General features: G+C 34.6%; 2 protein-coding genes across 2 annotated transcripts; one reads left to right on the top strand and one right to left on the bottom strand.

The window, feature by feature from the left end:
* The first annotated feature begins 936 nt into the window (after window positions 1–936).
* LOC117330197 (proton-coupled amino acid transporter 3-like) lies at window positions 937–14,603 on the top strand. The gene is made up of 8 exons (XM_033888419.1): window positions 937–950; window positions 11,013–11,069; window positions 11,594–11,684; window positions 12,119–12,207; window positions 12,951–13,043; window positions 13,318–13,402; window positions 13,731–13,844; window positions 14,412–14,603. Exons 1-8 carry the CDS (start codon window positions 937–939, stop codon window positions 14,601–14,603), a joined length of 735 nt encoding a protein of 244 aa, XP_033744310.1.
* A 4,430-nt stretch (window positions 14,604–19,033) lies between these two features.
* Window positions 19,034–21,954, bottom strand: LOC117329845 (tripartite motif-containing protein 2-like). The gene has a single exon (XM_033888020.1). The coding sequence runs from the start codon at window positions 21,901–21,903 to the stop codon at window positions 19,891–19,893; it is 2,013 nt and encodes a 670-aa protein (XP_033743911.1). The 5' UTR covers window positions 21,904–21,954; the 3' UTR covers window positions 19,034–19,890.
* Between the last annotated feature and the right edge of the window lie 4,109 nt (window positions 21,955–26,063).

The following is a 26,063-nucleotide window of genomic DNA, read 5'->3' on the forward strand; positions in this document are numbered from 1 at the left end:
GTAAACATCAAGATCATTTAATTAACATACACTCGCACAAATCATTCTTAATGATAGGAGTTTCGCTACCACCGTGGTTATATGAAATTTACTCCCACGATGAGTATTTCTAAAATGTTATAAATACATTTCTCTGGCTGTTTATCAAACAGGAAAGCATTAATCCAAGTATTCTTGTAAATACATTTAATTGACAAAATGTTGTCTCATATTTTGTAGATTTAAAAGACAATTAACTCACCATTTTCGTTACAGATTAATGGTTCAGATTTCATTATTACTAAACCACTTCCTGTTCCTCGCGATTATGCTGTCCCTAATGTCAATGTTTGCGCAGGACGTAGGTATACATTTTCATAGAAAGAAAATGTAGACAGTAAAGATGGAGCAAAGATACAAACCCAACATGTTTTAGTGTAGTTTATCAATTTTGATTGTTATCTAGATAGTCACATATCTCCCTCTTATTCGATCGTACATGTTTGAAGTGGAACGTTATTGAAGAAGTTTGTAACTTCTCAAAGGGAATGTCAGATTAATATATCGGTGTATATTGAAATGCTTTACAACTTTCATTTCTGAAAGATAAGACAAATATGCGGATGTCTTGCGACTAAAATGTATTTTTTCATATGTATATCCGTATTTTATCAACATTGTTTCGCTTTTATTTACAGTTACTGGAAGGTGTATTGGAAATGGATTCAAAACTGACTATGTTTTTAATATCTGTTCTTTTAATACCTATGTACCTGGTAAAGAATATAAAATTATTAGTAAATTCAGCTACCATAGCAAATTTTATGCTCCTTGGAATAGTGGTGATTTCGTTCCAGTATATATGCCGAGATCTCCCGGATGTTAGCACGAGAGTAGCTAAACCTGCGAGTTATCTAACATTCACAACTTTCGCTAATGACGTCATGTTCACGCTAGATGGCGCCAGTGGGGTAAGTTATTAATTGTTGTTACATTGAATCTCACTAGAAATGCATCAATGAAACCGTAGTTTTGTTTGTGATTGATGGAAAAAAAATATTATGACTTAAACTTGTTCATTGTCATTGTGGTACAATTAAAGAAGGGACATAACTTTCACATATCAACGTTATTCGGATCTTATTGGTTAATCGTTATTGTTATCACTCCTATGAAGTATGATATCGCTGTTTTCTACACTGCTTGTGATTTGCTAGAGGAGCTTTGTCATGATATCGTATTTCTAAAAGTTAGGAACCGATAAAAAGATTCAAAACATGATTGTGGTGATCAAGCTAGATCAAATAACGTGTATTAATTAGAATAGCATTGCTTCGTTTGTTTGTTTGTTTTGCTTGTTTGTTTTGTTTGTTTGATTGTTTTGCTTGTATGTTCTCTTTGTTTTGTTTGTTTGTTTTACTTGTTTGTTTTACTTGTTTGTTTGTTGTTTTTGTTTCGTTTGTTTTTGTTTTGTTTGTTTTGTTTTGTAGTTTTGTTTGTTTGTTTGTTTCTTTGACAGAAGAACCCGGAATGTTACACATGATATTAAAACAATATCATTTTTCTCGTATCAGGTACTACCAATACGAAACCTAATGAAGACAACCAAACACTTTGATGGATGGAACGGAGTACTGGGTGTAGCTCTGATGTTTGTTACGTGTTTCCATGCCGCTTGTGGATTTTATGGCTATCTCAAGTTTGGAGAGATGACACACGTGATGTATCTGCTTAACCTTCCGCTCAATAACTGGTACACTTACTGATATATATATATCCATTGTTTGAAAAAGTATATCAGGGACATTAAATAGGTGTATGGCCTATTTTCTCTTACAAATTATTACGCCGCATTACCAACCAATCGAAAGCGACGTTACAATCAGTGACATAAGTGTTTACGAAATAGGTTGATAATTAGTTTTTATAGCCAATGAAACTGCTTGTTCCAAGAAAGTCTAAAATTGTAAAACTATGTGGATTTTTGAATGAAAGTGTAAAATGCTACTTTAAGACAAAAAAATACATATCGTTTTTTTTTATATAAGTAAAAAATGTCTTTATTCAAATGGAACTAGCATACTGGTATATTTATACGTCTACATCCCAGGTTGTACAAATCGCTGAAGATTTTATTTCTACTGTCACTGTACTGTACCACTGGAGTTGTGGTATTCGTCCCTGTTGATATGAGTTGGCGAAGATTACAGGGCAGATTCACTTCAGCTGTAATTCAAAACTACGGAGAATACTTCTTACGTATTATCATCCTGGTCGTTGTCTGTGAGTATAGTGTTTCTACTATCTTAGCTCGTTATCTCGAAGTCGGGGGGGGGGGGGGGGGGGGATGAAATTTCAAGATATTCCGAGTGTTCGAGCTCGTTATCTCGAAGTAATAAAAACTTCGAGATATTCCGAGTGTTCGAGGTACAAATGCAACCGAGTATGTGTTTATATATAACTTTGTACTGTTGAAACTGAACTTAAGCAGTTTAGCAGAGCTTTGGAAATTACAGATCCAGATAACGAAGTTTGACTTTATATCATTGATATTTATATATATAGATATGTGTTAAACATCTTGTAGGGAATTATGTAAATGCAAGATCTTGAAGTGGTATCAGCGTAATACTTGAATGAACAGACATATTTGAATAAGTTCCATATCAAAATGACTGCAGAACAAGATCATGCTGATCACATTATTACATTGTGAAAGCAAGACGTGAAAAATCTCTTATATACATGTATAATGATCTCAGGCGAATTTTGCGACTCGCTATATTCACTTGTATGACGTCATCAATTCCTGACGTTTCAAACGTTGCATAACGTGCGAAACACACGGTATTATGAAGTATTTTATTTTTCGAAAGGATGCAAGGGTTGCGAGTTATTTATTATGGCTATGCATGTTCGCACAAATACGAAATTTGCGTTACTAACAAACCATATTTTATTCTTGTAGGCACTTTTACCCTACTGATTCCGGAATTCCAGTTGCTGATGTCATTGACGGGCTGTCTATGGGCGTTCTTCGGAACGGTTATCCTCCCTGCAAGTGTCAAAATTATGCTTTCCTATGACGAGAGTACGCCCGTTACAATGGCAGGAAAACTAAAGAGAAAGGCTACCGTGATATTATGTTATATTCTTCTGATATTCGGGATATATTCGTCTATATCAGGCACCGTCATAACGTTATATCAAACCGCCATGAATATTGTAATTTGATGAATATTAACGATGTCAATACATGTATGTACAGCATAACTTGGTTAATCCTGTACTTGTCTAATTCGGATACATTCGGATACAGTATTATAGTATGTCGAGGTGTTTTGTTTTAAAACTTGTCAGCTGATATTTTTAAAGTAGAAAATTTGTCTTTCCTCTTTCATTTGTAAATGTATATAATCTGTATAACAATTGGTTTGGTGTTTAATATTCAAGTTTATCAACATAGGGAATCAGCATGGTCCATATACTAGAAATATCCATGTAAATCAATATATCTTCCTTTCTTTGTCGTTTGTCTTATTACGTTATACTAAAATTTAATGCTAAAAATTGAATTGATTGATCTAAGCACAGTTTATGATATAACTATACAACTATCTAAAAATTTGAACTTAGACTGAAAGAGTTCTCTCTTCTACATAAGAGCACATGTTGTCAAGAGTTACTTCCCCTGAATCGCTATCTGCTCAAAACAATTTTAATTACCATTTTTGTTAAGAAATATAAACTTTTTATGTTAAATATGTTGATCAATCGGGTTGGCGATGCTTCAAATGTCGAGATAGACTGTTTCTATCAATGTTTATCCTTCGTAAATGTAGATGTCGGATTTACCGAAAGGGCTTTTTGTATGTCTAATCATGCATGGTCCGCCATGCTGCATTTCGATGTCGCTATTTTAAACTGTTGGCGTTATTATCTTTCCTTTCACGGTAATCTAATTGCTAGGGATGTTTTATTCCTTATATTTTCAATATTCATATAGCCAAGCGGTGTGTTATACCGTATGTGAATTAAATTGTACTTGTACGGCATCGTGTGCCTATCGTCAGTGTCGTCCATTCGACACGCGGGCTATTTTATTCCATCAATTATATTTCAATAATGCGGTTGGGTCATGGGACAGCTTGTTTTAGTTATTCACTAAAAGCTGATATTGTTCTAGCATTTTACGACCAGCTTCAATTACTGTTTGTTATAGTATTTGGCTAGTTAGTGTCGCGCGAGTACGTTGTAGGCCCTCACATGGGCAATCGGTTATCTATATATAGGCCTAGATTTTCTATATGTTGATTGAGATATCTCATTATGGTAATTTGTATAATAAAGTTAGAATTCTAATTACACCTTTTAACCGTGGAGGACATTCCCCAAATTCTGGTGATTCATTGCGGGGGCAATGCCATTGGTCAATGTGTGAGTTGTGGTCTCCGTCATGCTATTGTAAAAACTCTGCATAAATTAATGCAATTGTTGCCTGACACCATTTTTGTTTGGTCGCAGATTTTGCCTCGATTAGAGTGGCGAAATGAAATTGTACATGAGGCCGTTGAGAGGGTGAGACTTAGGGTTAACAGTAAAGTGGCCAGTTATTTAACTGGTTTGGGTGGCAAATATATTACTTATCCCGAACTACAGGACTGTAATCCTGATTTTTTTGTAGACGAAGTCCATTTGTCCAATTTAGGTAATGGCATTTTCCTGTACCATGTACAGCAAGATCTCGGTGGTATACTTTCAAATTGTTGATACCTTCTGAAGTTACAAATTGTATTATGCAATTTTATAGCATAATTGATTTTTAAGAGTACAGCTGTTCCCAGTGTACCCTTGAATTTTCAAATTAATTCTTATTGGACCAATTAAATTCTAGTCAAGTAATTGGTTAAAGTGAAAAATTGAGATGTTCAGCTGTTCCCAGTGTTCACCTAATTTTTATCCATATTGCAATTTTTAAGAATTTTCAATTTTCAATTTATCTCAGTTCTGGTTTGCCCAATGACTCTAGTTTAGAGTCAGTAACCACATCTTTTGAAGCCGTGGCCATATAATCGACAAACCTTTTCAAAAAATAAAATGTCATTTGAATTTGAATTTGGTGTTTGTATTGTGTCTTTGATAAATGTAAATATTAACACAATTTATCATATGCACTATATGTTGTTGATCCGAAAATAAAGATTTGAATTCCCTGTTGTAGTTGCTCTATGATGAATACATGTTATATGTGTACAATTCGTATTCATGTATTGTAAACATTGCGATCTAGGTTTTCATATAATCAAATAGACGATTTGTCAATATGGTCATTTCAGGGTATCGGATAGCCGATCGTTGTTGAATGTTAAAATGTATCATGTTAACCAGATAACTCAAGAATCTACCTTAATATGTGCACGATGTCTGCACGATGGCTGGGCTATATGTTAGCACGATGGCTGGGCTATATGTTAGCACGATGGCTGGGCTATATGTTAGCATGATGTCTGGGCTATATGTTAGCACGATGGCTGGGCTATATGTTAGCACGATGGCTGGGATATATGTTAGCACGATGGCTGGGCTATATGTTAGCACGATGGCTGGGCTATATGTTAGCACGATGGCTGGGCTATATGTTAGCACGATGGCTGGGCGATGTCTGCACGTTTTCCACGTTTGTGCGATCCCACATCTGTAAAAAGATGCTTGATTAGTTATTGCAAAATTGAATGAAGCAAAGACTTTTTCAAATATTTTAGTGAAAAAACAAACACAGACATTTTAACAAATGGTGATTATATCATGGGCACCTTTAGTAAGCGGCTTACAAAAAACGTTTTATTTCTAAGTACACGGATATGTACTTCAAGAGAGCCACCATGATTCATCAATGTTAAAATAATGTTTATCGATCAGGAATGACTATATTATTGTTTCCAACAAGCAAGAGAAATGTAAACGCATGTACATCTGTGCAACGACAGGTTGTAGGTGTTCTGGCATAAGAAAACAGCCTGGTCATTTCCGGAATGTGACACCAGTCGCAGTAACTGACCTTTACACTAGGATCTTATTTTCAAACTTGCGTGATAGTGCACGTAAGTACAGTAAGTGCAGGTATGTTTTTAAAAGAGACATTTTTGGGGGGTCATAACTTCCTAAATATATATCAATGTATGACGAAAGAGGCGATAAATTTTGGAACACAACCATTCATTTCTTCCGAAAATTTTTTATCAAATGTAAAATGATTAAACGGAAATGGGACAACATGCCTTAGGGCAAAAGGGTTTCTGTTTCTTTGGTGTTTTCTCTTAGGAGCTAAAGCTCGTGTATTTTGGAAATTTAAAAAAAACTTACTTAAGTGGAATAAATTCCATATCCAACAACCACTCGTTGTGTAACCTCTTTTTATCTAATCAAACCTTGCTCATCTACAAATAATATTGTTTTTATTGATAATACAGATCTGTCTTTCTGATCTATTTTACTTTTGATGTGGTTTCGACATTTTCATCTCTAATCGTTGTTGTTGCAAGGACGTTTATCCCCGTGAAACGAAATAAACAACTTATTTCCTCAACTTTCTTACAGTGATTTCACGTAAGTTTGCATAAAAGAGACTATAAGTGATTAAATCACTATTTCAAAATGTTACCTTTTTAGCCGTCCATCATCATATGGTGGGCTATTCAAATCGCCCTGCGTCCGTGGTCCGTGGTCCGTCTGTCACTCCGTCCGTCCGTAAACAATTCTTGTTATCGCTATTTCTCAGAAAGTACTGAAGGGATCTTTCACAAATTTCATATGTAGGTTCCCCTCGGGGCCTCGTTATGCATATTGCATTTTGAGACCAATAGGAAAACAACATGGCCGACAGGCAGCCATCTTGGATTTCGACAATTGAAGTTTGTTTTCATTATTTTTCAAAAAGTACTAAAGGGAAGTTTCTCATACTTTTTTGTAAGTTCCCCTTGGTCTGTAGTTCTGCGTACTGCATCTTTAGACCAATAGGAAAACAACATGGCCGACAGGCAGCCATCTTGGATTTTGACAATTGAAGTTTGTTATCGCTTTTTTTCAGAAAGTACTAAAGGGACGTTTCTCAAACTTTTTTGTCAGTTCCCCTTGGTCTGTAGTTCTGCATATTGCATCTTGGGACCAATAGGAAAACAACATGGCCGACAGGCAGCCATCTTGGATTTTGATAATTGAAGTTTGTTATCGCTATTTCTCAGAAACTAATGAAGGGATCTTTCTGAAATTTCATATGTAGGTTCCCCTCGGTACTTAGTTATGTATATTGCATTTTGAGACCAATCCAAAACAACATGGCCGACAGGCAGCCATCTTGGATTTTGACAACTGAAGTTTGTTATCGCTATTTATCAGAAATTGCTGAAAGGATCGTTCTGAAATTTCATTTGTAGGTTGCCCGCTGTGCCTAGTTATGCATATTGGATTTTGAGACCAGTCAGAAAACAACCTGGCCGACAGGCAGCCATCTTGTATTTTGACAATTGAAGTTTGTTATCGCTATATTACAGAAGGTACTGAAGGGATATTTCTCAAATTTCATATGTCGGTTTCCCTTGGTCCCTGGTGTTGCATTTTGGAACCAATCCGAAAACAACATGGCAGACAGACAGCCATTATTGCTAAATCTTAATTTTATATATAGGTTCCCCTTGTTTGAAAAGTACTAGAGGGCTGTTTCTGAATTTACACAGATTAGTAAGACTTACAGGAAGGGAAAAGTAGAGAAAAGATCAATCTGATATGGAACCTATAAAGATCATTCAATGGTGGGCGCCAAGATCCCTCTGGGATCTCTTGTTTTTTTTAATTTGACAATAACCTAAAAGTAAACAGAAGAGTGTTATATATACTGATTTTTTCATAAATTACAAGTCGTACGCGTGTATTTTATTTTTTTTTTTTGGGGGGGGGGGGGGGGGGGGGGGGGAGGGGGGCGGGGGTGAAATGACATTTGTTAACATGTGTAAGAGAAGGAGCCATTCTCGACGGAAATAATACTCCATTCTTGGTCAAAAATAACTTGAAAGGACATAAAGCAAGTTCAATATTAATTCTAGTAAATGTTTGTTTTGATATTAACATCTAATTCAATGTTTATTTTGACAATCTCAGCGTCCTTTGTAAGCATGACATATTACCGAAAACATATCCAAATACAATGGAATTTTACAGTATACGGTCGTGTATCATACTTAATTGTTTAAACGAAGATTCAGGTTCATGAGAATGGAATTTAAAGTCACAGTTCTTTGAAGCCTACAGAAGACTGTCCTGGGATTTCCTGCCCTCTCGGCGCCGATAAGGAATAGTGACGCACGTGAACATGATAGCCTACACTACATAGGGATTGGATTTCAATCGCTAGCGCGCCCCATAGAATATATTCTTAGAGGAATTACTCCATAAAAGCATGGTTAACATAAAAGTGAAATCCAATCCCTATATTTACACTTACGGATGTTGTTTCTATAAGTCTTTGTGATTACAATATTCTTTGTAAATAAAAAATCATATAAAAGTCGGACACAGTGGGAGGAGTCAATTATTAGAACAGCCAATGGTGACGCTTCACAACAAATTGAGACTTTTTTTCCGCGGTTAAAAAATAGTTCTGTTTTTTATTATGATATTAACATAAATAACAAAAACATTTTGATAGATTATCATATTTAATATTGTCAAACATGTTATTTTTAAAAAATAACCCTTTGTAACTTAAATTGTAAATGTAAACAAAGTCATGTGCTTGGCGAAAGTAGTTCCCGTACCCTGTTTTTTTTCATACGCAAAAAAAGTTCAAAGGTCAATGTTTCCATGCAAGAATGGTAAACAAATCGATCTGGTATTGTTATATAGTGACAAAACTTTGCAAATGTAAATATATATGTATGTCTTTTCTGCGTGACATCACATCATTAAATTAAATACCTGTACATGCAACGAATAGCCGATGTTCTACTCTATACAAACAATGGATGGAAATAAAATATTGAACGTAACGTAAAACAAAACGCAGTTTTATTTACGTCATCAAATATCTAACAAAATTCGATAGTTTACCTGTGTGTCGTAATTTCATGACCAATCATACATATATAGTATTTCTTTACTACAGAAGTTTCACATAGTTGTGGGTCGTGTTAATAGACCGACATAACCAGGTAGTTTTATTAATCATTCCGGACTACATATTTCTGTGAAGGTAAGGCCCAAGTCTTCATGTATCTAACTTAACAATGTAACATCAAGACGATTGAAATGATGGAAATGCACAATTATGAAAAATGTACTGGATCACAACAGCAAGACGTATTCAAATGCCATTTTTCACCATTAAATTGACCCAATTTTTTTTTTTTTTTTTTTTTCAGTATGGAACTTGAAATCATAAATTTTGATGCAAATGAGCATATCATTCAGCATGACGGATTAACTTCAGAGCTTCCGGACAGAAATGAAGGCGTTGAAATATCGTGAGTACATTGTTACAATAACATTTAACAAGAAAGCAAAACATATTAAGAGAAATAGAGAAACATAAAGATAAAACATTACTATTTAAGTCTTCTTATATGGACCTCTGACGATGTACATGATGTTTTTGATGTGCCAATCTGGAATGCTACCTAAATATCAAAGAAATGTTAATACAATAAACAAAATACATTTATGCTTATAATTGTTTAATGATATCAACAAGCATTAAATTAAGTAAGTGACTCCGTTAGCCAGAAATTGTTCAACCAACGGTATTATTTATAAAATAACATGTTATATTAAAGGTATATACAACATCATACAAACAGATAAGGGAGTGAAGCAAAGACATACATTTTATTAATCATTAAATAAGAAATAAATAGATACAAAATAATGTTGCCGTATTTTGTGTGTATATCCCAATACAATAATTGTAACATGACTCAGTAAATACTTTTCGCTCACATTCTCCATGACCGCGTAAAACATGAACCCAGGGATATTTCTACCTGTGAAAGTACACGTTATAACGAATTTCCGGTTAACAGTGTCGTCACTTCGCATGCTACAATCCTACCATTCAACATGTTTAGGGCGGTTAAGTGACGTTTTGAAGTCGTCACATTTCACTGCCTTCAATTTAATGGAAAAAACACATGATCGAACTACATTGTATGTTTCTGGGTGAACTCAGAACAAAATAGCTTCCTTTCCTGATATCTTGTCTTTTTATCAGTAACGAATTCAAAAAACTAACAATTTAAATTCAAAGCTTCTAATCAATATCTTAAAGGACGCGTGTGTTTAGTTTTACAATGGACAATGATAAAATTTATAACAATTAGCATTGTGTAATCATATTGTCCTGGCATAATGACGAAAGAAGACTGAATATATCGTATTTCAGTGCACAATATAAACGTGTTTCTTCAGGTCAAAATACACACATACATACCCAGAGGAAAAAGGTATACATGTTGATGAAATTCAACCAATGGAAAATAAATAATAGACTACCCTTATCAAAATGAAGATCATTTACGGCCATCAATTTTGTGTATATGCTCGTAGTGCATATTGGGAAAAGTCAATAACAAGTTCAAAAAGACTTACTGTATTATCTCTTTGTCATGTATGAACATGTGAATAATATATGTTAAAACTACTGCATAGCACTTCTTGATTATATATTTTAACAGCTATTTAGACTCAATTTGGTTTTGTAAATTCTTTTCTCGATTTCAAAATGTTCTAAACGAAACAGCTGTATGATATATAGAGATTTCATTGTTTACATATACTGTAGACTGTGCTTTAATTACATAAAATCATACCTATCACCTTAACTAAATCATTTTATATCAAAATGTGGTACTCACATGTTTGTCTTCGTATAATCCATATCTAAAATGATTCTGTTTTGGACTTTAGCAAAAAAAAATATTGGGTTTTTATTTCCGTGTTTCGATATGTTGTTTTTTTTTCATTTCAAAAGTAATTTGTATAAATAGATACAACGACACTGCTAACTCCGAAACAGAGCAGTCGGAAAAGGAAGAAAATTTAAGGTAAGCTTTCTTATTATGAATGGTTTCCTATATCAAGTTAAAATATACCTATATTCATTGACGGCTAGCAATAAGCCTGCTCTTTTTCAAATACTAGCAGAGGATCTTTAATTTCTATTGACAGACAGATACAATGTAAAATTTTCTAGTTTTAAAAGCTTATTTGGTCTTTGATGCAGTTTTCGATAACTTCTAATGTTTAAGTGAACAAATTCGCATTTGAAATTTAGATAAAATCCTTCAGGGTACACTAAACGTTTGTTGCTTTACGCATCATCCAACTAAGTGTAGTAGTAAGTATGGTTAAAACCTAAGTTGTTAGAACAATACGAAAATACTAGCTTTCATGTAGCAATGTACATGTTAAACAAAAGCTATCACCTCAGAAACTTTATCGATCTTTTCATTTAAGAATGTTATATTTGTTTATTTATTTACTTATTTATTTTGTTATTATCATTTTCATGTGTATAATTATTTTAAAACTGTCGTGCGGAAATCATGGTTTTGAGTTTTACTTGTAGTGACCTTCAAGGACTGATGATGCTGATCCCGTACTACATCGGCTTAGGGTTTCTTGGATTGCCTTATATGGTCAAGCTTCTAGGCTTATGGGTAAGTTGTTAACTACATACACAAATGTCTCGGAAGTGTAAGCGTCTTCTGCATCAACACAAACGCGGAAGGCATATCAGTTTTTTAAATGAAAAACATTATCAGTGACATGTACAACATACTACAAAGAGCAAATGAAGATGGTACAAACAAAACGTCATATCTCAAAGGAAAAATAAATATTTCAAACTGAAACAGTATTAAAGTGGCCAAAATATTTTCCGTAGTCTTCATGAAACATGAATTTCATGTTGTGTAGCATGATTTGTAAAATTTGTTTAAGTATTTCTTCTGAATACCGTACGTCATAGTATTCATAAATGTAAATAAATATCTCAAAAGGCAATATCTTACAGTTAATGCTCACTTTGTATTGCTGTCTGCATCATCATCTTTATATTTCAGCGATTATAATGAACTGTTATATGTTACAGACTGGACTGGGTGGCCTTTTGATCTACGGATTCCTCAATGAAGTTTGCATACTGATACTTGTAGACTGTGCACAACGTCTGACGAAGAGGTTAATTTGTTTTAACAATTAAACGCTTGTTAGACTGTATTTATTGGCAATATGAATGAAATCTAGGTGACAGTTAAATAGAAAAGGGTGCCATGAATATTTATCTGTCACCTATATTGCGTTCATATTGTCAATAAATACAATATAACAAGCGTTTAATTGTTATATCTACATTTACTCATTTTGAAATACATCTTTGTTAAAAAATGCATTCTTTGTTTCACACATTTCCTTGTTTGTTCATTTAAAAGAATAGCATGTTTAAATCAAATTCCTTTCTGTGATCGATTCGCAACCAGTCTGAATCACAGTATGAAATCTTGCCGTAACGATGATCAACATAGCGCCAAAATGACGTCGTAGTAACGCAATCGTTCCCAAGCAGTATCCTCGCTGCGTTTGATTCATTCATAGCACATAACGAAGCACTTCCATGACGTTGATCCAAATGACGTAAAAATCACGTCATGTAATTTTGACTGCATAAATACGCTCATAGATGAACCCGGATTAACATTGAGGCAATGGGAGACAATGGTGCCAAATGTAATATTTGATAGTGAAACGCATTGATACAAATTGCTAAAACGCAAAAGTTTTTTAGCAGGATTATGGTTTTGTTGAGCTAAAACTATACAAAGACATATTCTTTGTTGACGGATTGGAAATGAATTCATTGTTGAATTGAACTATTAATATAACGAATAGAGATATGTCTGTAACGTAATAACCATATATTACAGAACTGGAGAGAGATTTGGTGACATCGTGAGAGTGGCTGAGATGAGCATGACGCTGGGCCCTCCATGGTTACGGCCTCACGCTGGAAAATACAAGTAAACTATCAGCATAAGTGTAAACATCAAGATCATTTAATCAACAAAGTACCTACACTCGCAAGAATCATTCTTAATGATATGAAATTTACTCCCACGAGCAGTATTTCTAAAATAAATACATTTCTCTGGCTCTTTATCAAAAAAGAAAGCATTAATCCAAGTATTCTTGTAAATACATTTAATTGAAAAAATGTTGTCTCATATTTTGTAGATTTAAAAGACAATTAACTCACCATTTACGTTGCAGATTAATGGTTCATTTTCGTTACAGATTAATGGTTCAGATTTCATTATTACTAAACCACTTCCTGTTCCTCGCGGATATGCTGTCCCTGATGTCAATGTTTGCGCAGGACGTAGGTATACATTTTCATAGAAAGAAAATGTAGACAGTAAAGATGGAGCAAAGATACAAACCCAGCATGTTTTAGTGTAGTTTATCAATTTTGATTGTTATCTAGATAGTCACATATCTCCCTCTTTTTCGATCGTATTTTATCAACATTGTTTCGCTTTTATTTACAGTTACTGGAAGGTGTGTTGGAAATGGATTCAAAACTGACTATTTTTTTAATATCTGTTCTTTTAATACCTATGTACCTGGTAAAGAATATAAAATTATTAGTAAATTCAGCTACCATAGCAAATTGTATGCTCCTTGGAATAGTGGTGATTTCGTTCCAGTATATATGCCGAGATCTCCCGGGTGTTAGCACGAGAGTAGCTAAACCTGCGAGTTATCTAACATTCACAACTTTTGCTAATGACGTCATGTTCACGCTAGATGGCGCCAGTGGGGTAAGTTATTAATTGTTGTTACATTGAATCTCACTAGAAATGAATCAATGAAACCGTAGTTTTGTTTGTGATTGATGGAAAAAAATATTATGACTTAAACTTGTTCATTGTCATTGTGGTACATTAAAGAAGGGAAATAACTTTCACATATCAACGTTATTCGGATCTTATTGGTTAATCGTTATTGTTATCACTCCTATGAAGTATGATATCGCTGTTTTCTACACTGCTTGTGATTTGCTAGAGGAGCTTTGTCATGATATCGTATTTCTAAAAGTTAAGAATCCGATAAAAAGATTCAAAACATGATTGTGGTGACCAAGCTAGATCAAATAATGTGTATTGATTAGAATAGCATTGCTTCGTTTGTTTGTTTGTTTTGCTTCTTTGTTTTGTTTGTTTGTTTGTTTGTTTTACTTGTTTGTTTTACTTGTTTGTTTGTTGTTTTTGTTTTGTTGGTTTTTGTTTTGTTTGTTTTGTTTTGTAGTTTTGTTTGTTTGTTTCTTTGACAGAAGAAACCGGAATGTTACACATGCTATTTAAACAATATCATTTTTCTCGTATCAGGTACTACCAATACGACACCTAATGAAGACAACCAAACACTTTGATGGATGGAACGGAGTACTGGGTGTAGCTCTGATGTTTGTTACGTCTTTCCATGCCGCTTGTGGATTTTATGGCTATCTCAAGTTTGGAGAGATGACACACGTGATGTATCTGCTTAACCTTCCGCTCAATAACTGGTACACTTACTGATATATATATATCCATTGTTTGAAAAAGTATATCAGGGACATTAAATAGGTGTATGGCCTATTTTCTCTTACAAATTATTACGCCGCTTTACCAACCAATCGAAAGCGACGTTACAATCAGTGACATAAGTGTTTACGAAATAGGTTGATAATTAATTTGTATAGCCAATGAAACTGCTTGTTCCAAGAAAGTCTAAAATTGTAAAACTATGTGGATTTTTTAATGAAAGTGTAAAATGCTACTTTAAGACAAAAAAAAATACATATCGTTTTTTTTGGATATAAGTAAAACATGTCTTTATTCAAATGGAACTAGCATACTGGTATATTTATACTATTTTTATACGTCTACATCCCAGGTTATACAAATCGCTGAAGATTTTATTTCTACTGTCACTGTACTGTACCACTGGAGTTGTGGTATTCGTCCCTGTTGATATGAGTTGGCGAAGATTACAGGGCAGATTCACTTCAGCTGTAATTCAAAACTACGGAGAATACTTCTTACGTATTATCATCCTGGTCGTTGTCTGTGAGTATAGTGTTTCTACTATCTTAGCTCGTTATCTCGAAGTCGGGGGGAGGGGGGGATGAAACTTCAAGATATTCCGAGTGTTCGAGCTCGTTATCTCGAAGTAATAAAAACTTCGAGATATTCCGAGTGTTCGAGGTACAAATGCAACCGAGTATGTGTTTATATATAACTTTGTACTGTTGAAACTGAACTTAAGCAGTTTAGCAGAGCTTTGGAAATTACAGATCGAGATAACGAAGTTTGACTTTATATCATTGATATTGATATATATATATATGTGTGTCAAACATCTTGTAGGGAATTATGTAAATGCAAGATCTTGAAGTGGTATCAGCGTAATACTTGAATGAATAGACATATTTGAATAAGTTCCATATCAAAATGACTGCAGAACAAGATCATGCTGATCACATTATTACATTGTGAAAGCAAGACGTGAAAACTCTCTTATATACATGTATAATGATCCCCGGCGAATTATGCGACTCGCTATATTCACTTGTATGACGTCATCAATTCCTGACGTTTCAAACGTTGCATAACGTGCGAAACACACGGTATTATGAAGTATTTTTCGAAAGGATGCAAGGGTTGCGAGTTATTTATTATGGCTATGCATGTTCGCACAAATACGATATTTGCGTTACTAACAAACCACATGTAATTCTTGTAGGCACTTTTCACCCTACTGATTCCGGAATTCCAGTTGCTGATGTCATTGACGGGCTGTCTATGGGCGTTCTTCGGAACGGTTATCCTCCCTGCAAGTGTCAAAATTATGCTTTCCTATGACGAGAGTACGCCCGTTACAATGGCAGGAAAACTAAAGAGAAAGGCTACCGTGATATTATGTTATATTCTTCTGATATTCGGGATATATTCGTCTATATCAGGCACCGTCATAACGTTATATCAAACGACCATGAATATTGTAATTTGATGAATATTAACGTATTCAATATGTACAGCATAGCCTGGGTAATCCGGTACTTGTCTAATTCGAATTCCTGTCAATACCGACATTGTTTTCATACAGATATCAATATTATAGTGTGTCGGAGTGTTTTGTTTTAGAACTTGTCAGCTGATAATTTTCAACATACACAATTTTTCTTTCCCCTTTCATTTGTAGATATATATGATCTGTATAATAATTGGTTTGGTGTTTAATATTGAAGTTTATCAACATAAGGAATCAGCATAGTCCATCTACTAGAAATATCCGTATATTTCCTTCGTCATTGGTGTTATTACATTATATATCTATTTATTAACACAATATATCATATGCACTATGTGTTGTTGTTCCGAAGTTGAAGATTTTAATTCCCTGTTGTAGTTGCTCTGTGATGAATATATGTTATACTAGTATGTGTACAATCCATGTATTGTAAACATTACGATCTAGGTTTTCATATAATCAAATAGACGATTTGTCACTATAATCATGCCAGGGTATCGGGCCGACCATCAATGCGCCATTGAAACGTTATTTTTTAAGAATTGGATGTGGCGCAGTGGGATAAGCTGCAGGTATTTCAGGCTAAGTGATTTGGTGCCGCATATCATGTGTTCGAGGCCCGGTCAGGACAGGAGTCACAAAATTGTCTTCCTTTGTCATTTGTGTTATTATAAACGCACACTGTTGCAACGCTATGATAGATATTTAAAATCGTTCGCTGGCTAGAGTGAGCTTTGATATCACAACCCTTAAAAATGAAGCGTTTAATATTCCAACACTTCCAAGAAATAAAGTCATGTATCCCGACAAAACCTGCGTAATTGCCCATTTCTTTCATAGAGAGCAATTGAATATAATTTCAAGGTTTGTATGCAATTATTTAATGGTAAAACACATTTTAATGAATTCAGAGGTTAATTTGGGATAGGATTTTTTTGTAAAACAAAACAAATGCAAAACAAAAAGCCTTGGGTAATTTGAAATGCAGTATGATTTCTAAGCGATATACCGTCATCGTAAATAAGATTTTTTTTTTTTTAATTTTTAACCTAATTATTCGACAATTATTCTTAACAGAGGGATTTGCCATTTGAGACACACAAGTGAGCAGATCGATCGATACAATTTTTTTAAATTATAGTCCCTTAAATACCATTTGTTATCTCAAGACTTTCACAGTTTACTATTCACATGTTCATTAAAGTTATTTCCCTTTTATTGATACTCTGACTCGACACACGGGCCTTTAACGTAAAATGTTCTCAACAGTTATTTTTACAATTATGGCCGCTTTAAAATGTCTTATTCGTCAATCTCTCGGTTCAAGTAGTATATATATTGATGGTAGATTTGCTGCTTGAAGATAAAGATGGTGACTTTAATGATATGACACATATCTCTCATTTTACACAAATTTATTCTCAACTCACAGTAATTGGTAAAACGCATACAAACGGAGTTTTAAGGTTTTAAACATGTTTCTGCTACTAGTGTTTCGAAAATCTGACAATTACTAAACTGTATATTCAAGTTGCTCACTACACTATGTATTATTATTTTTTATGATATTATTAAGATAAATTCCTATGAATATGTATATGCCATGCTACAGGCCGGTGCACATGTACATATATCTTTCCGTTAGAGCTAAACATGGAAAATATGATAAAGTTTTATATTGTGTATGTACTCTATATAATGTGTCAGATAGTAACCTGTCATTCTTTAATATAGATATAATTTGACCATCCCTAATTATCTTTGCTGAAACATGATCACTTGAAGGTTGATATTTTGGTATATTATACTGTTATTTCTATATTTAGAAACACCGAATCAATATTGCATTTATGATGTCATAACCATTTGGACGACGAAATGCCCCAATGTGAATTTCCTGAAACCCAAATAAATATGATGCACCCAACCATTTGCAAACAAGTTCTATATCGAAAATAAAAATAAGGACCTTTGATTCGGTTAATATGGTGTTATATCAACCTTGTCGAATCTAAATATTGACCTTAGGGCTTCGTCCTCGGTTCTACCAGGTCAAAATAATATCATATGTCTCATCAAAGGTGCATAATTGATAAATAAAAAACACTAGTCTCACATGGTGCATAATGACGACATAAGCTAAAATGAATTCCCTCCTTGAACCTACGGTTTTGATTTGTTTTTTTGTTTTGTTGTTTGTTTGTTTTTCGTTTGTTTTTTGTTTTTTTGTTTTGTTTTTTTTTTAAGAAGAAATCATTATTGTTGTTTACCAATAAAATAACTGGGAATTCCCTAAAAAGTTATAGTTAAGTTTTCCAATGTCAAAACATTGTGTTTTAATGTAAATGTGTAACTTAAATGATAAGAAAGACAATATATTTACAATAGTATATTCCACTGTGGAATTGCGCCGTTATCACATCGTTATCAGATTATAATAACTGGACCAAGGACATTGAGACAATTTAATTAGGATAATTGATTGTGCTATGTACATGTAGTGGCCTTCGTTGTGTTTCATCACACTATGACGCCGTCATGTCGAGAGTGATGTATGTTCTTGTACGCAGGTAAGTTGATAGCCGCTGTGACACTGGCAACAGTAATAAAAAAATATGTGCGTATTGTTAACTTCATACAAAAAACGTGAGGCCAAAAATGCCTCATTTTTACAAGTGTATTGACATTTCACCACAAGTTTTCTGTATATATAAGGATTTTACATAACGGTTGTTTGACACGTGTCTTTGAAATAAAATAAAATTAACAAGAGTGAAAGAAAGGACATGAGTGATATTTGTATCTGTGTTATTGCTTCGTTTGGCAATAAACAGCGAAGACAATAGCTGTATAGGTGTCATTAAGTACGAAACACTGGGTGACATCTGTCAGTTGTTTGCTCACATATCGTATATATTAGAACAGAGATTCAATAAACAGGAAATATTTTTATATTTTCAATTCGCAACAATCCTTATCATTGATTTACAACAAAGCAATATCACAAATTACGTCACGAATATGTAATAAATTATTCAATTTACGATCGAAGTTACATGATATTATACAAATATATTGACGTTTTTTTTAATATTGTGGCTATGAAGTGGAATTCAATAATCAGAGACAGCTAGTAGTGTGATAGAAATATGGTCATATTTTATTGATAGCTTTTTATTCTGAAATATTTGCTTAATATTATGTAAACGCTTTTTTTTCTTGTAATAAAATGTTCAGGATTTTTTAATTTCAACTGTTTATCAAAAGGATTACTATAAATGAACTTAATTTGATACACTCAGATTTTAGCGTAAAACCAAATTAAAACAGATTAGCCGAATGATAAATTAGTTCACAACAGTGATTGCCATAGAGTCCATTGTAGATTAACTACCATTAGCACAATCATAATTGAGCGGAATTTTTCCAGAGCGAAAAACACTCAAGTTAGATTACCGCTAAAATATTTTAGTTTACAGTACTTGACAAACACACAAATTATGTTATAAAAAGCAATATATTTTATTGATCTGAAACATTGAAGGAATGTTAAACGCCAAAATAATAATACCGCAAAAAATACCATGTTTTCAGTATGAAGACTAGCGAAACGTTTCATCTGACATACATAGTACACATGCAATCATGTTCGTGGATATTAAGGTTTATCACATAACCAGATGATCCTATATTGTATTATGCTGTTGTATTTTGACCCCTTGTCGCTTACATACAATAGTGTGCCTGAGTGCTAATAAAATAGTTCTTGTCTTAAAACATCTTGTCTTTGAACTATAGGTATTGGTATACCTTCACTTGTCCATTTTCGTTTCCAACCCACAATTTCCCCTCGCCATTAAGAACGAGTGATGTGGGGCATGTTATACCGTCTTCTTTCCGCAAAAGGAAGCTGACGAACTGACCATGTTTGTCCACGATGTGTACGCAGTGATTATTGGTATCAGCGATAAGCAGTCTGCCGTAGCTATCACACACGATGCCACATGGCGAGAATGGTCTTTCCCCAGCTGACGCAGACCTCCCGTCGTAAATAAATCTGAGATTTCCAAGACTATCTAGCACCACGACTCGCCCTGAACCCATTGACGTTTTGTCTGTAACACAGATGTCGCCATTGATGTTCTCCACAACACGATAAGGCCTCGTGAAGAGACGCTTGTTTCCGTCCGTGTATTCATACGCCTGCACCTGTTGACCCTGACTGTTTAACCTGGCTACCATGCGTTTACTTGTCTTGGTGACGGACGTAGAATACTGGTCCATTAAACACACAAGAAGGCTTCCGTCAGACGCGACTGCCAGACCACGCGGATAATGCTCGGTCGACACGAGCTCTCGAACATTACCGTTGTCCTCAATTGCCCTAATTGAACGATCCTGAAAGCACGTCATAACGACAGAGTGGTCATTACGTTGTACCAGATCATCAATCATTACACCAACTCGTAAACTGCTGGTGGCATGTCCTTTTCCGTCCATGAACACGACGCGGTCAGATTCGCAGCCATAACAAACAGCTATCTGTTCTCCGGACAAGGGCGTCATAGCTTGGACAGATTCATTCACAAAATCATCGTCATTATCTTCATCTGCTACGACAGGGCAATGGAATTCCGACAAAAGATTGATTTGTACATCTTGTGGATGACCCTGGCACATGGAGACAGAACGAGACCAACTGAAACCAGAGTTTCTGGTCGAACAGTGTCCGAATCCATTTCTCAGCATGTCAAGTGCAAGGTCCCCTGTCTCAAACGCAACATCCAACTTCTGTAGTTTTGGCAGTGACCGTCCTGACTCCAGACTGTCAAGTAACTCATGAGATATTTTACTTATAGATACTATCTCAACATCAGTTCCTTGTTTTAATATTTGCTGTGTCCTTTTTATACTCTCACTAACAGCCAATAACTCCTTCTCCAGCTCTGTCCGGAAATTCTCAAGTCTGGCCAGACCGAGGGATTCCTTAGAATGAACATCCTTTATCATTTCGGCCTTAATTACGTCAATTTGGTCTTTGATACATTCAGACCGTTGTATTATATCCACAACCACGTTTTCGGCGTTTTCTTTAATTGCACCGATTTGTTTTGGGATTTCTGCTAGTTTTCTCTCCAACACACGAAGGTAACCATTCCGTACCGAGTCCACTTTCTCCTCTAGCTGTCTCCGTTTGTCCCCAACAATTACTTTAACAGGTCGTGTCCTGTGTCCTCGATGGTCACTTGTACGACATAATTTACACACGGCCATGTTACAAGGCCGACAGAAGTAGGCTAGATCTTCATTATGGCTGGCACACCTGCTTTCCGAAAAATCACCTTCGTCGGTATGGACATCTTCCAGCATTGTGATGTTATGGTGCTTTGAGGCTTTGCTTCGCTTGTGTGACTGATGGCAAAAACTACACATCCACTCTCGACATTCCAAACATCTGGCCTCGGCAAGTCGATTCTCCTCGCACAGGTCACAGTTTCGGTCATTCCCATTTTCGCCCACCAATGTGGACCCGTCTTCTGTCTGACCATGTGTCATAGTGTCATTGACCCCACAAACCGGACAGGAAACACCGCCGTCTATATCTTGACCGGCATTCGACCCGTTTTTGAGACACCACTTACAAAATGTGTGAGCACATTTGAGAGTTACAGTTTGTGCAGGAACCTCCCAACACAAACCACATCTTAGGTACTCTTCAGACTCGAGAATGGAGCTGTACATGCTAAGTCCACGTGCCTCCTCGCCCACATTCTGGCCTAACGAAGACACTTTTTGTACAACCATCTGAATATATATCCCACCTTACGGTGTGTGCACTCACTGTGAATTGCTCTTGTGAATGCGTCGCTCAATTTATATATGATGTATCTGGGTAAAAACCAAATCTCATTTGTTAGCTGATTGCCTTGTCACAGGACATGAATACAAACGATACCGTCATTACCTGTGTTTTCTAGGAATCTCATTAGTGAAGTAGACGCCTCGGGCTAAAGTCGTCACGGTCTCTGCCGTCACACTGCAATTAAACAGAAATAAAACGCAATTAAGGTCAACGCAGATTGATTTGTTTGTTCTTCACAGCCAGGGTGTCCTAAATAACTGTTTATCGTGTGGTCGTATTACTACAGAAATGTCAAATCAAGACGGAATACTTGTTAACAAATAAACACTTGAATGTTGTTATTGTATATTGAAATTGATTGAGAAATATTGTTACTTTTATTGTCATCATCTTTATTTAATGAATACCATACATCATAATAATTTCGTTTTTATCAAGTTTTTCTATATTTGTTTGTTTTGTTGTTGTTTTTTGTTTGTTTGTTTTTTATAATTATTATTCTGATGATTTTTTTTTTTTTTTTTTTTTGATTTATTTTGTTCATAAATGTCTTCTCTGAATCAATCCAAATAGTATCTTTAGATATCTGAAGTGTTTGACCTCCCTGTGCTATTGTAATAATGTTCATGACAGAATTCAACGGCCTTCATTTTACTTTCGAATGAGGTATCTACCAGGCAGCTTTCCTCCCAATGACCCTGATTATCACGGGCCAATATATTTACCTAATTTGGGAGAATTTAAGGAAATTATTTGTTTGTAAACTGATAAATATGTAATACATAATTAAGTAATTTGATTTCAACTTACTAGCATGGGTAAACAATTGTTTTTCATCCCAAAATGATTGATATGACCACTTCGTATGAAGGCCATGAAGATATGCGGTGTAATATAACTCTGTCCATTTTTCTGCGTAGATAGTCTTGATAAAAACCGCAGTAAGGTTATACACCACAGTGTCAGCGAGGCAATTTATCTTTTCTTCTTTTTTTTTGTTTGCGGCCGGATCTCGTAATAATAGATAATAATTTATACATATTATGGTTAGCTAATGTATCATTCATAACCTTACGATAGGCCGCTGTGATCAGTATTATCTGTACGCGGTATAGCTGTGCTGTCGAGACGGTACACAAAAACTGCGACAAATGCTGATGCTCGTAAAGGTTTGTTATTAATGGAGATAAATGTCTGGCTCAAAGTTTGAAAAATGACCTCCATAAATAAAACAATGAAAGCTGAGGTAAAGTTGAGAAAAAAATTAACTTTTGGGATTTTAGGAAAATTGCAAATTGTATTTTGTCGCAAACACTTTTAACGAATCGATTTATTGCGTTGTGAAATGCCAATTATCGTAGTCGGTCGTAAGAGTAATTGGCACGTAATGCTACATGGACCTTGTATTTTAGTCAGGCACAAATTAGGGTCTCATCCACAAGATTGCAATTTCAACAACACGATTTGAAAACTCAGTCGAGACATTGGTTTACATCTCTCAAGCCTAGATGATTACCAATTCCATAGTGGGTTGTATATTGTACCAATATCATATTTAAATACTGTACTTAACAAACAAGTCATATCTGTTTAATTTCTGGATATATCACATACAATTATTAGTATACCTCTTGAATTTTGCTATATATCTCATCTACAATTTACATGCTGTTAAAAAAAACTTTATTTATTTCACAATAATTGCAAAACAAGTTCTACCAACTTAAATGAATGACCCTTGTTGGCCCGGATGGAAGCGCGTTAGGGTCTTACTGTGGAAAGTAACCAGAGTTCCATTGTCGGGCAGGTGATCCCATATATTTTTACGTCCGATCGGGGATCGAACCCCGGCTGTTTAGTTGATAAGAAAGTGTTACTACTGTGTCACCCGACCAACATGTTGGTAATGGAATCTTATATATGATATTATCGTTTTTACAGTAAAAATATATTAATTTTATTCAATAATTTTTCTAAATACAGATATAACATTTTTTATTCATATGAATACTTAAATATAAAACTCTACAGTATATGTATTGAATTTGTAAAAAATCTATTGGCATCATACAATGTAATACATGTATATCTATTGGGTATATTGACCCTGGCTGTTAATAGGACGTTAAACAAAATAAACCAAACCAAATTAAAGAGTATATTGATATCTTCACATTTCTTTTCAGAATATTTGCACGAATACTAAAGCTTTCTTCGTGATTTCTTTGAATAGTTTTATAGTTTAAAATATTTTAGGTGTGTCATATATCGATATATCTATTTTTGTTTACGCCAATCTTTGCAGTTTGCAACTATCTTCTCAATTATAAGCTATATGTTCTTCCGATATGGGAATATAGCATTGTTAACCAGTAAGTATACGAAATATTTTTTGTCTTTAAAAAAGAAAATGTGACATTTTCCCGTTTAGCTTGGCTTTTGATATGTACATATTTCAAGCATTCATCTGATTTAAATTTGCAGCAACTACGTCCATGATTTGATAACCAGCGTTGATCGTTAACATTTCTTCTTTTAACATTCCAGGTTTTTGACAATACAAATAAAAAACATCCCGCAAACCTCTTAACGTTAATTGTGACATTTCCGTGAGATGACACTATAAAATGGTCCTTGAGTGACAACAATTTCCGTGGAATTGAAATGTCTTCACAGAAATTAATTTACTCTGACGATTCAAAATCAAAATCAAATCAAAACTTTCCCATCGCATTTTTCAAGTAATACGAGGGCTGATTGTTGTTATGAGCCTCATATTGAAGGATTTAAATTTTAGCTCACAACATATCAATCATCCCTCGTAATTTTTGTTTAATCTCCAACTTGCAAGAATATGAACAGGCAAGGCGTGATTTCATTTTTCTGACAATTAGTTCAAATTACATTTCTTTGCATATATCCTATTTGTACATGTATAGAGTCTAGTTGAGTGAATGAAAAACAGGTATAAGAAGGCAGGTTTTTTTTATACGAATGTACCGAATACCAAACCGATTGTCAACTGTAACATACAGATTTTCCGTTATTCTAGATACCGTTCTGTGATGAAGATGTAAGAACATAAGTATGACAGTTAGAATAAATTGATATGTGTATGAAATGTTTTCGTGTCAATAGTCATCAAATAAAGTAAATTTGAAAAATAATGTTTCTATATTCATTACATTTTTACCACTGAAATATCGAAAATTATTCATTCTATAAAAGTGATATTTTTCACTATATAATTTTTTTTTTCCTTTTTTATTTGACTAACCAAAACACTGCTTACAAACGACAAAGGGGAAATTTAAAAGATGACCCGATATATTATGCTATAAAAATGTAATCAACAGAATATCTAACAGTGTCTTCAGTAATACTAAATATATTTCACTCGTGATGCTAACATTCAAATATTTTTCACTCATGCCGCTCACCCGTGAAAAATATCAAAATAATAGCCCCACGTGTGAAATGTATCTGTTATTACTGAAGACATTGTCATATACCCTCTATTTATTCTCTCTTTAAGATGCTTTACCACTAACTGCGTATACACTGCGTATACACTGCTTATAACAAAAAAAACAAAAAAAAAAACAAAAACAAAACATAGACATCCACCGATGGTATGTAAATGGTTACACACTTTCCTTTCTCATATGAGGCCGGTGCGATTCCCCAATCGCACTTGGAAATGAATGGGGTCATCTGCCCGACCACGTGGGTTTTCCCTGGATTCTCCGGTTTCCTCCCACAGTAAGACCCCTCGCGCGCTTTCATCCGAGTCAACAAGAGTGATAAATATTAATATAACGTGTTTCGCAATTGTTGTAAAATAAATAAAGTTACATTACATTTCATGGCAGTAGACCTTCCCCTGTAGCTGAAGAGTCCTTTGATAGGTGACAGAATTTTATTGCGCTTTCTCCCAGGAAAGTTCTAGGACTTAATTTAGTAACTTGTTCTTACGTCATGTATGAGGAATGGGGACATTTGAGAGGAGTGGCCTGTTGTGATGATGGACTGTGACCGATAATGACACATCATCATCGCAATATGTCTTAATCCTCTCAATATTGGTCACGTGATGAGTTCA

This window comes from Pecten maximus, chromosome 6 (assembly GCF_902652985.1).
Source record: "Pecten maximus chromosome 6, xPecMax1.1, whole genome shotgun sequence".
NCBI lineage: Eukaryota > Metazoa > Mollusca > Bivalvia > Pectinida > Pectinidae > Pecten > Pecten maximus.